This window comes from Aedes albopictus, chromosome 3 (genome assembly GCF_035046485.1).
Source record: "Aedes albopictus strain Foshan chromosome 3, AalbF5, whole genome shotgun sequence".
Taxonomy (NCBI): domain Eukaryota; kingdom Metazoa; phylum Arthropoda; class Insecta; order Diptera; family Culicidae; genus Aedes; species Aedes albopictus.
In genome coordinates this window covers 27,342,694-27,355,562 of record NC_085138.1, presented here as the reverse complement: position 1 = coordinate 27,355,562, position 12,869 = coordinate 27,342,694, and the positions used below count along the sequence as shown (strand labels likewise).

Sequence of the window (12,869 nt, the reverse complement as noted above, 5' to 3'; positions counted from 1 at the left end):
GGTAGGTAGTTTGCATTTAGGCGTATTCGGCCAAAGTACCTAAAGTCGAAGTTTTTTTTACTCAACCGTCAGTTAAATTTACTCAACTTTCGGTTCTATGTCACTTACTCAATTTTGGCTTCCCGCATCGAACTCTCCAAGTTGGGTTGTTTTGCTATTCACTCTTTGACAACAACAAAGAGAGCGAATGAAAGAGGATGCAAAAAAGAACTCATAAGTGAGTTTAAAAATACTCAAATTTGAGTTTTCTTGTTTTTCAGTGTACGATCCATTCGACAATGACGCGATATTATGCAAAACAGAGAAAAAAAACAAAACAGGGATTTCATCAAAAGTATTGAATAAAGACAAAATTATGAACATATTCCCATTCAGCTTCGTGTTTCATTCTCCTAACCTAACCATCAGACTCAATTTCATCGTATTCCTCTTTCACAACTATATCCTCAAACACCAACGGATCCGGATTACCGTGATTACCTTCGACCCTCACCAACGGTGGCCTTACATCAATTGGTCTCTCGTCGTTTCCTGCTCCCATCCCTTTTTGGTCATCTTCGCCATCGCTATCGCCATCGGAATCGTACTTCCTCTTCTTCAGGGGTATTCCCTCGAGCGTTTGATTGTAGCCTCGGCTTTTCTCCTCCAGCAGTTCCACCCGTTTGTCCAGCATTTCCACCAAATCCTTGATCTGGGTTACCGTCTGCCGCAGGGCCAATATCTCGTCCTGGAAACCGAATCCATCCTGTGTGTGACCCCGTAGAGCCGGCCCCGAAATGGTACGGTTTCGTTTCTCCGGCTTGGGCTTCTCGTTTTCCACGACTAAGAACTTTTCCAGCAGCTCTTGTGGAGGTTTAACGAAGAACCGATCTCTTTGATCCTTGGACGTTTGCTGCATTATTAGGCGAGCCCACAGCTTGAACGCGTCGTCCGTCCGCGGAATCAGGGAAGCCTGGTGAGCCTTTTGCAACTTTTTCATGACAAACTGTAACCTCTCTTCTTCCAAAGCTTCTTTGGTTTTCTTGCCATCCGATTGGACTCCGAGCAGTTCCTGCTGGACCTGTTCCCACATTGCTTTGCTTTGGACGTTACTCGAGTGGACATACGCCTGCAAGTAGATAAGCCTGTTAGCCCACTTCATCAGCATGTATTCGTCCACGGCGTCCAACTTCCAGCAACGCTTCTGTATGTTGTCCTTAAATTGCACGAACTGGGGAAATTCCTCCCGCGTGGGAAGTTCATTCTCCATCCAGCACGGTTGATCCGGTTCCGGAAAGTAAACGCCACGTTTCAGTAACGGTTTAACTAGCGTGTACACCTGATCGGCGAACTCCGCTGCGGATGTGCACCGTATGACGACACTGTCGGAAGGGTGAACGCCTTTTTTCTGGCCATGATACATCAAATTACAGATAGCAATTTCGTTCGTGTAGACGCGGGGTTCTTCCGGTTCTTCATCTTCATTCGCAGTTTTGGTCGGTTCGAGAGGTGCCTCAGGGACGATCTCTTCTGCAGAGGGAGTGTCGCCCAGAATAGTTTCGGAGATAATTTTTTCCACTTCCAATGAGTGAAGTTGCTCGCGTGTAATGTCATCGTCCATAATGTGCTAGCTGAAACTGAAAAAAGAAAGTATTAGTACTGGGTAATTAACTTTGTTTCAACCCTCTGTTGGATGACTAAGGTCTGTTTGAAGTTTCTAGAAGACATACCTGGAGGAATTCATGGAAGAATCCCCGATGGAAATCCATGAGAGATGTCTGAAAACCCTCCAGGAAAATCTGTATAAGAACTTAAAGAAGAATCCCTAGATAAACTCCAAGAGGTACCGTGAAATTCCAGTAGAAATCATTGGATAAACTTCAAGAAACAATCCAAGAGAAACCTTAACCCGCCTGTCCATAAGTTCGTCTGTGGTTATATGGTATTTGTGTTGCAGCTGTATATTAGTTTATGATTCATTTTTACTAGCTTCCTTTTTATTCGGCGTTGGCTTCAATTCGACTGATATACAGCAGAAAGCAAATGACCGAAGCTTATAGCGCTGAAAATGTTATCTGATATCCCACATCCGACGTTTAAATATTCATGGCATCTTCTCCAAGAAATTACAAGTGTTAATCGCTGTCGTGTTACTAACTACATAACGCTATTGAAAAAGGGAATGGGTCAACAACAATGTTAAGCTTCATAATTTTTCAAATATTCCTTTCAAAAGAGGGTTCCCTACAGGAATTCTGGAAGAGATATCTGGAAGAATCCAGCTGGAAACTCGGCAAGAATCCCTGAAGGAATCTCGTAAAGATTTTTTCAAGGAATATCAGTATGAATCCCGGCTCTTATACTTAAAATACTTCTCATTGGATTCTCTGAATATATCTTGACAGCAATCTTTGAAAGAATACCAGAAGGAATCCGTGAAGAAAATCCAGGTAGAATTCCTGAAAGATCCTTTTAGGATTTTCTATAGCAATCCCGGCGGAAATCCCTGAAGGTAATCCTGAAGAAATACCGTATAGAATACCTGATGGAAACCTTAGTGGAATCATGGCAGTAATCTTGGCTGGAAGCTGGGCAGGAATCCCTGAAAGAACTCGGGAAGAATTTTTGAAGGAATCCTAAAAGAAATTCGGACACGAATTCCTAAAAAAATCTTGGATTGCCTGAAAAAATCTTGGCAGAAATCTATGTTCTTTCATATTCTTTTTCGAAAGCAATCATTTAATAGTGGAAGGAATCTTTGTAGAAAGTCCTGCACGAATCCCTGAAATATTGCACAATAGAATACATAGAATGCAGTCCCTGCAGAATTCCCTGTAGAGATCTCAGTAGCAATCTCTACAGGAATTCCAGAAGGAAGATCTGGAGGAATCCTGGGAAGATTCTCGACAGGACTACCTGAAGAAATTTTGGGAAGAATTGCTGAAGGTACCTCGAAAATATTTCATCTAATTTAATAGCACTACTGTCTACCCTATCCTCTACACTCTAAAGAATTTTCACGTCCGATTTCATGTAGCTCATCCTTATTCTCAAAACCTCAAAAGTTACGTGATGTCAGTAACTGTAATTCGAAAACCACGTCGTATGCACCGCCCTGTTAGGTTAAACCCACCTTATTTTCACGTAAATCGTTTCAATGCGTTTGTGTTGGTGTACTTCCGACTTGGAAGTTTCCGCGAAACGAAAGTTACGTGAATTTCAGGTGTGAGAAAACAGTTCAATATGGCGTCGAGAAGTAGGTTGGCGAAAGAACTGCATGCTGATTAAAAGTTTCTGTGCAAGTATTGAGGTAATTGAATTGTTCAGGGCAATTGATAGTTATTTATTATAAGTCTCGCGCTCAGTATCATACGGGCGTATCTACAATGATCGATTTCTCTTCATCGATTTTCTCTTTGATTAATGACTTGGCCGGCAAATCATGTTCGGTTGTTTTTGTTGTTTTGGATGCTAGTCCTAGTCCTCCTTCACCGAAACACACCAAGAGATCATCAGAATATTGGCCGTATTTCCCGGGATAATCCCAAGAGAAAATCGATGAAGAGAAATCGATCATTGCAGATACGCCTGTATGATACTAAACGCGAGAAGTGGTTTTGCATTTGTCTATTTTTAATAATTTCAGGAGCTGAAATAGGTGTCTGACGATGACGGAGGTCCAGTTCAACGAGTGTCTGAAACGGTCTGAAACCTTGGGCTGAACTTCGAAGATTTTACGTACAAACCCCGAGATTTGTTTAGTGTTATTGTACGTGCAGTTGAAACCCGGAATTTTCGACTAGCGAAGTTGGATTTTTCTCCAAATCCGTGCGTCGGACCTAACTTCGGAAGTGGTGCGCTGTATAGCGGACCAGGTTTGCTATACAGCGCACCACTTCCGAAGTTAGGTCCGACGCACGGATTTGGAGAAAAATCCAACTTCGCTAGTCAAAAACTCCGATTTTCAACTTAATTCAGAATATTCAATCACGGACGATCAGATAATAATGTAGATGTATAACTTTGAATGTAGGTGTACATTTATTAATTACTTCAAAATAAAAACCTAATTAAGATTTTTCTTTGTTACATGTTGGTACCAGCTTGTAGCGTATTTAAGGAGGCAACCCGATCAACCATTTCACAAACTTCGTTAAAGTTCTTTGCCAAAATTTATCGATTAATGTCGACTATTATTTACTGGTTATCACGTTACATATCTTCAAACAAATTTATCGATCGATAACCAAACTTAAAAAATGTCCTTTATCGGTCATCAGATAAAAACCTTTACCGAAACGTAACTAAATTTCGTTAAATTCCATGTTGTCGCTGGAACTTTGGTTTTCTTCATGAATATTTATCGGAATATATTCAATTTCCGATATCAACGTAACTTTGCATATTGATATCGAAATACAAAGATAAGTCACGATGCACCTTTACCGTTCTGCTCGGTATCGTTGGATGAAGCTGAGCAAAGGTATTCCGATACTTTGAATGACAGCAGGATCAATGTTTTGGTTTGGCTCAAATTAGAAAAAAAGGAAACCAAAGTTGAATCGAGACGGTTTTTCCCAGCGAAAAAAAAATGCTTCTTAGGTCCGGATTTTGCCACATCTCACCGGATTGCTTCCTGGGACAGCAAAATAAGCAGGAATCTATGCTGTTGGTAGGTACTTTGAACATTTCGTTGGCCACCAGACGCCACCGCCGTTGGGTGATTCCCGTGCTCCGGCAAAACTCACTCCTGCGCTCAAGGTTGATCGGGCGGGAACCTTGTGAAATTATGTGATTTGCCAAATTGAGGTTTCCCAACAAAGATCCAGAACGCCGGATACATCTTTAAAAAGTTCTGTTGCAACTTTGGAAACCGGAAACTATTGAAGGCTAGTAATTTGTTCGAAATTTGAATATTCATATTCAAAGGTTTATGAGTTTGGCCACCCATAATCTTCGTAACAGTGTGTGACTCAGTAAGTAAGTGTCTACATAATATCTTCAAGTTCCCATGAATGTAAGTTCCATTCCCAAATTAGGAAATAACTAGAAAAAAAATCACAATGCATGAACAGGAAGGGTGGGTGGGGGGTGGTGAGGTGGCTGTTATTTTTAGTTTTTTTTTATGACTTGCGGGTCGATAAAACAGAATCCACTATTTTTAGTATCGATTTATCGTCAAAAATATTTATCGATCGATAACGATGTGCATTTGCTTTTATTTACATTTCTTCAAGAAACGATGTCGATCGCTATCGATTTTTTATATGAACGTCTTTAAAGATCGTTATAAAGAAATGTAAAGATTTTTAAAGAAATGGTTGACCGGGAGAATACACTCTGAAAAGTTTTCACGTCCGATCTACGTGAAAAGATAGGTAGTTTTCGTCCACCATATTTTTCACGTAACCTTCGCCGGAATGTCAGGTAGCTGGACAAATTTGAACTTCGCTAATTTACGTGATGAGTCAGGTAAATTTGACAGGCATTTTACGTATCGTTAACGTGAAATGTGGGTGAGTGATACTGGATATATCAGGTGACTTTTACGTCAAAACATGATAAGCTCTACACGAATTTCACGTAATTTATTCATGTTTTTTGAATGAAAATAAAGCAGCGCACCAACCTGCAACGTATTTGAAGAGGCAAGAGATTTTAAATCCTTCAAAAATGCAATGAAAAAGCATTGAAAGCAAAAGCCTACCCGGTCAACCATTTCTTTAAAAATCTTTACATTTCTTTATAACGATCTTTAAAGACGTTCATATAAAAAATCGATAGCGATCGACATCGTTTCTTCACTGAAAAACAAGAGAACCCAAATTTGAGTATTTTTAAACTCACTTTTGAGTTCTATTTTGCATCCTGTTTCATTCGCTCTCTTTATTGTTGTCAGAGAGTGAATAGCAAAACAACCCAACTTTGCGAGTTCGATGCGGGAAGCCAAAATTGAGTAAGTGACATAGTACCGAAAGTTGAGTAATTTGAACTGACGGTTGAGTAAAAAGAACTTCGACGCTTGGTACTTCGGCCGTATACGCCTAAATGCATACTACCTACCTCAACATCGACTCCATCAACTCAAAATTGGCTTCCCGCACGCAACCTCAAAGTTGGGTGGAATGAACTCACTTTTGGGTACTTTCGTTTCTCCGTGTTGAAGAAATGTAAATAAAAGCAAATGCACATCGTTATCGATCGATAAATATTTTTGACGATAAATCGATACTAAAAATAGTGGATTCTGTTTTATCGACCCGCAAGTCATAAAAAAAAACTAAAAATAACAGCCACCTCACCACCCACCCACCCTTCCTGTTCATGCATTGTGATTTTTTTTCTAGTTATTTCCTAATTTGGGAATGGAACTTACATTCATGGGAACTTGAAGATATTATGTAGACACTTACTTACTGAGTCACACACTGTTACGAAGATTATGGGTGGCCAAACTCATAAACCTTTGAATATGAATATTCAAATTTCGAACAAATTACTAGCCTTCAATAGTTTCCGGTTTCCAAAGTTGCAACAGAACTTTTTAAAGATGTATCCGGCGTTCTGGATCTTTGTTGGGAAACCTCAATTTGGCAAATCACATAATTTCACAAGGTTCCCGCCCGATCAACCTTGAGCGCAGGAGTGAGTTTTGCCGGAGCACGGGAATCACCCAACGGCGGTGGCGTCTGGTGGCCAACGAAATGTTCAAAGTACCTACCAACAGCATAGATTCCTGCTTATTTTGCTGTCCCAGGAAGCAATCCGGTGAGATGTGGCAAAATCCGGACCTAAGAAGCATTTTTTTTTCGCTGGGAAAAACCGTCTCGATTCAACTTTGGTTTCCTTTTTTTCTAATTTGAGCCAAACCAAAACATTGATCCTGCTGTCATTCAAAGTATCGGAATACCTTTGCTCAGCTTCATCCAACGATACCGAGCAGAACGGTAAAGGTGCATCGTGACTTATCTTTGTATTTCGATATCAATATGCAAAGTTACGTTGATATCGGAAATTGAATATATTCCGATAAATATTCATGAAGAAAACCAAAGTTCCAGCGACAACATGGAATTTAACGAAATTTAGTTACGTTTCGGTAAAGGTTTTTATCTGATGACCGATAAAGGACATTTTTTAAGTTTGGTTATCGATCGATAAATTTGTTTGAAGATATGTAACGTGATAACCAGTAAATAATAGTCGACATTAATCGATAAATTTTGGCAAAGAACTTTAACGAAGTTTGTGAAATGGTTGATCGGGCTACCGTCTACCGAACCCTCTACCACAGACAAACAGACGTAACACTTCGAACATTTTTCGATTCAAATCATAGTCACGGAAACATATTCGCCCAATGCTAAAATGACTAAGTTTGGCCGACCATCAACTAGGTGGCGGTAGTGAGCCAACTATCAAATTTTGAAAAAAAAAAACGTTAAATCGAAGTACGATGGGAGTTATCAGAGTGTTACGTCTGTTTGTCTGTGCCTCTACTTTTACCCTTCACACCAACTCTCTACCCTACTCACCCCAATCCTCTACCCTACTGTCTACTAGGCTGTCCCAAAAAAAAATCGATGTTCGAAAAGTCAAGGTGCTCAACCCTTAAATGAAAGATATGTATATTAAAGGATTTTTCTAGAACATTTCGATTTTCTAAAAAGTCATTTAGAGGTTCCGCTAGGGCGATTTTTGAAAAATGGCTTTTTTTCATGAAAAGTCTAAAAAAAAAACATTTTTTCGTGATATTTTTTCAACTTCTGAATTTTTTCAATATTTTTGTATTTTTCTATGGACCTCTAGGCATTCTTGAAGGGAATATGTTTTAGAAATATTGTATTTATATTGACGGCAGCACCGATTTTGTGCTGATAAAAGGACTATTTTTGAGAATTTTTCATATAAATTTGAGAAAAAAAATACGCGCACGATTTTTTTATTTTCAATTTTGAAAATTTTATCTGATAGTACTATTTGTATGCGTCATTTCCCTAAAAAAAGATTTAAAATATCTTGTCTAGAAGCTGAGATATTAGGATTTTAGTAAATGCACAATATTTCAAATGCAAAACTTTGTATATTTGGAATATTGTAAGGTCTTTATGACACTCCAATGTACGTATATTAAAAGCAGTTAGGCTTAAAAATACGGCTTTCCTTATTGGATGGTCAAGCTAGTTTAAACATGGATCTTTCCTTCTGGGGTGATTGGTAGTAGATTCATGAAGAACTTTTATCTGAATAACTACAACAATGACGGGTAGTAACGCATTAGTATCGATATTATGTCGTGGAATTCTCGACAATTACACCCCTTTTCTGAAGTAGCAAAAACCATTCCATGCAGAGATAACATAACACTGTTCGACAAAAATAAACGTTTGCCGTGATCAGAGACCCCATTAGTAGGGCATAATAGCGCATGGTAATGGAGAAAAATGCCATTTTCAAATCTGTTGGAGCACCCCTAGGAACTTTTTGAGATGAGTTTGAATTTTATTCATTTTTGAAGGTTTGACACGAGCTTTAGAAATCATCATAAACACTTTTGAAATACAATATCTTTGAAATGCAATTTTGTGCACCGCTAAAATTTTCACAGAACTGAGAAGTAACTTTGATAAATAACTAGTCAAAATTTCAGCCTATTACGACATTCCATTTCATTGATACATATCCGAGAAGAATCAAATATGACTTATATAATACAAATCCTTGAAGTTTTCTCTTAATTCAATCACAAAAAGTAAGCCCCTCCCGAATAAAACTGTATCATAAAGCTGTGATTGAGCGTATCGTTTTTCGATTATACGGGGTAACATAAAATGTATGATACAATATCATAAACATGAATCATACCAATGATAAGAGTTATCATATTCGCGGTTTCAATGATAGACCGAATGGGTTGTTAAGTATAGTTACCATTCAAGAATGGCTTTTTTTGCGAACAAAAATTTTGCCATATTACTCGTGTTATAATCACTTTATCATTTATTTAATGATTGACCGAATAATAAAAACAAATCTGAAATATTTCATAACTCTATATACTATAACTCTATTTCATAACTCTGTATACTTAATCGACTTGAAGAAAAAATTCACCCCTGCAGTTTCCACTGCTGTCATAGCGAGGTTGAGGTTCGTGACGTCATGTTGTGTTGTTTTTGTGCTGAAAGTTTTTTTTAGCTTTGAGTGCTGCGATCGCGATTCGAACTGGCGACTGGTGCTGGGATTCCCATTTTGCTTCACACGGTGCTCGCGGGTTATTCAAAGCCAATGATATGAAAGTAGCTGGAACTGGAACATCCGAAATCAAGATATACAGGGTAAGTCAGTTGTTTGCCAATGAGATCGCTAACTAGGAAATCGCACCTATACAGTGTCCACCGATCGGGCCTCCAATGCACACAGTGCCATTGCATTGAATAGAGATTCCTCCCGAGGTATGATGCATGAAGTTCCTGATGAAGTTTCCCATTCTGCCCATATCGGCAGAGAGGAATGCCGTACTTCTCGCCCCGTGAGGAAGCTGATGCCAAATGCTGGTGCCACATAGCAAGTTTTTTTTTAATTCTAAAAGTGACACGGAAACGAAATCAAATGCTTCGCGACTCTTGCTAAGAGCAGTATTGCTATTAGTGTAAAAAGTGCTATATTTTCAAATTTATGAAGAAAAAAAGATTATAGACAATCATATATTTATCATTAGATGTATCATTATCATTTGTGCTATAATACCGAAAAAGTATTGAATAGTTCCAAATTGCCCAACCCTATCATTCAATCATAGTACAGTAGACGTTCGCTCGGTGCAAGCGCTTTAACTGATATGCTTTTTAACTGAAAGTCCGCTAAGTGCAACAATTTTGCAGTTATCGCACCGCTATCCGTCAAAATGAAACGTCAACAGTGATGCGATGTTTTTCGTGTGCACTTTTGTTGCAGTGCGATGTTTTTCGAATGCACTTTGATTGCATTTTGCAGCAACTGACAGTTATTTGATGTCTGTCAGTTGTTGCAGTTATCGGATTCCGTTCGCTAAGTGAAACGTAAACATGTTGCAGTTATCGAACGTCTACTGTACCTGGTAATTGACAAAGACCCCGCAATCATCACTACACATCTCCAAGCAGCTGAAAACTCCCTAGAAGAATTCCAGAAAACATGGCGCATAAAACTGAATCCTGGCAAAACACAAGCGATATTTTTCACCAAAAGGCGTTCACCTAGATACCTACCATCAAGGCAAATAAATGCAGGTGGTGTCGTAGTTCCATGGAGTGATGATGTCAAATACCTGGGTGTGGTGTATGATATATAGATAACTACTATACTATACTATACTATACTATACTATACTATAGAAAACTACTTTTTGACAAACGATCCACTGCATTGCCAAATGCAATGGGCTGGTTCACTGCTTATACCCCCTGATAAATCGGCGTTCCAAACTGCATCTGAATAACAAAATGTTGCTGTATAAACTGATATTCCGGGCGACACTTGTTTATGGAGCACCAGCATGGAAAGACTGTGCAGCAAGCCATCGTAAACGGATTCAGCGTATGCAAAACAAATTGCTGAAAATGATTTTCGACCTCGATCCCTACTTCTCAACCGACGAATTACATCGATTAGCATGCATCGAAACAATCGAAGAATTTATTGATAAAAGCATGAACAAATTTGTAATATCCTGTGCTATGTCAGAAAATCCACTTATACAAGAGCTGTGATACTCGTAGTTTAAGCCTAATTTAAGCAATTTCTGAGGTTTTTTTTGTATACAACACGTTTTCCTCATTCGTTTGATGTTTTGTAAATATGATCTCTAATACGGATAAATCACAAAGAGTAACATTACAGATGAAAGTAAATCAAAACACTGTTAGAAATAAATCTATGAAATGTAAATAACACCGATATGCAAAGAACTAAATAAATGTAAATGTAAATGTAAATAACCTGCTAATATACACTTTGTATGAGGTCAGCATTATTTATTGAAAAATAATTTCCCATAGACTGGTCAAAAACTAATGCAAGATAACAAGTGAATATAATAATAAAAAAAAGAATTTATTGAAATAATCTTCGTAAGATATCTCAGTAATCAAATGTCGAATCAAAATAAAATTTCAGGGCCTTTTACAAGGATATTGTAGCTTTCATTTGGTGCTTAGAGAACCCAAATCGGTTGACAGACGGCTGAGATATTTATTATGGTACCCTTGGTCAAAAATCTCTCAAAAAGTTAACCTGTATTACTCCCAAGTACTCTTTGAAAGATATCTCGGTTACCAAATGTCCAATCCTAATGAAATTGTATAGGGTTCTACTAGAATGTTGTAGCTCTCATTTGGTGCCAGGAGAACCGAAATCGGTTGACAGACGGCTAGGATATTTGATATGATACAGTTGGTCAAAAATCTCGAAAGGTTTAGTTGTATAAATCCTAAGTACTCTTCGAAAGATATCTCTGTAACCAAATATCCAATCGAAGTAAAATTTCTGGGCGATCTACTAGGATGCTGTAGCTTTCATTTGGTGCCAAGAGAACCCAAATCGATTGACAAACGGCTGAAATATTTATTATAATACACTTGGTCAAAAATCTTAAAAAGTTTAGATGTATGACTCATAAGTACTCTTCAAGAGATATCTCGGTAACCAAACGTCCAATCGAAAAAAAAATCAATACCGTTCTACTAGGATGTAGTAGCTTTCATTTGCTTCCAAGAGAACTCAAATCGGTTGACAGACGGCTGAGAAACGTGCGTGACTTTTTTTTTGTAACGCACATACATACACACACACACACACATACAGACATTTGCTCAATTCGTCGAGCTGAGTTGATTGGTATATGTGACTCGGCCCTGCGGGCATCGGATCGAAAGTTGGTTTTCCAAGCGGTATTTATACCCTTCTTATGGGTGTAAGAAGGGTAAAACATTAAGATATATTGTTTTCTTTTGAAAATTGGCCTAAAAATGTCTCATAAAAACACAATACATTCTATTGTTTTTCGCGAAAAAGTGTATGAAAATTTTCTCAAAATTTTATGGTTAAGATATATAACGACCACCATTTTTTATTGTAAAAGTGCCATTTATCATTCACTGAATGGTATAGAACAATAGGGGTGATGGTGAGTGTGCCGTGTAAATTACAATATGTTTAATGGTGAATATTTTTCGAAAAAATGGTTTTGTAACAATAAAATTTATCGTATTTTTATGATATTTTTTATCAGGGATACTCTTTACTCAGATCTCTGTGAAGTTTCACAAAGATTTGCTTCACGGCTTCACATAGATTTAGTAAAGAGTATTAACTTAACTTTATTCATACGACCTATTAACTCTATTGTTCTAACTGTCACGTCAGTTCGTCGCGTTGACGCTCGACGCTACTGCAGATGTCTTAAATAAAAAGTGCTACATTTTGTACCGTGTCGGCTTGTCTATGAACAGATTACACCGCCAGTAGCAGTGCGGATGACGATCCGGGGTATTGTCAAGTTTGTTATGCTTTGGCTGCAGTGCAAATTTACTACCTCTCTGCGGTTAACAAATGAACGACCGCAATGTTTGATTCGCCATTTTTTTCAACTTACCTTGCAAGTTTACACCTGATTGAAATCGATGTCGTCCGATTGGAGGCCAAACTTTGGGGTTTTCCTCCTAAAAACGTTGATTGCGACGGAACTTTTTCTTCAACACTTTCACAGCCACTTCCGAAATGTGACAGATGATGCGCGATACTGTGCGTCGCAGGCAGGTGTCGAGGGGTGCACCGATGCGCGAGGAATGTCATAAAACGTCGGTGTTTTAAAGAGAAATGTCAAAATTATCGAGCTGATGGCATCACTG

The 12,869-nt window shown here is 38.4% G+C and overlaps 1 protein-coding gene across 1 annotated transcript; it reads right to left on the bottom strand.

Moving 5' to 3' along the window:
• Window positions 1–353: 353 nt before the first annotated feature.
• On the bottom strand, window positions 354–12,750 carry LOC109426155 (uncharacterized). The gene is made up of 2 exons (XM_029865820.2): window positions 12,614–12,750; window positions 354–1,616 (listed from the first exon to the last, which is right to left on the bottom strand). Exon 2 carries the CDS (start codon window positions 1,598–1,600, stop codon window positions 398–400), a length of 1,203 nt encoding a protein of 400 aa, XP_029721680.2. The 5' UTR covers window positions 1,601–1,616; window positions 12,614–12,750; the 3' UTR covers window positions 354–397.
• Between the last annotated feature and the right edge of the window lie 119 nt (window positions 12,751–12,869).

Coding starts and splice junctions, on each gene's coding strand:
- LOC109426155 (XM_029865820.2), bottom strand. CDS start 1,600: ATGGACGATGACATTACACGCGAGCAACTTCACTCATTGGAAGTGGAA.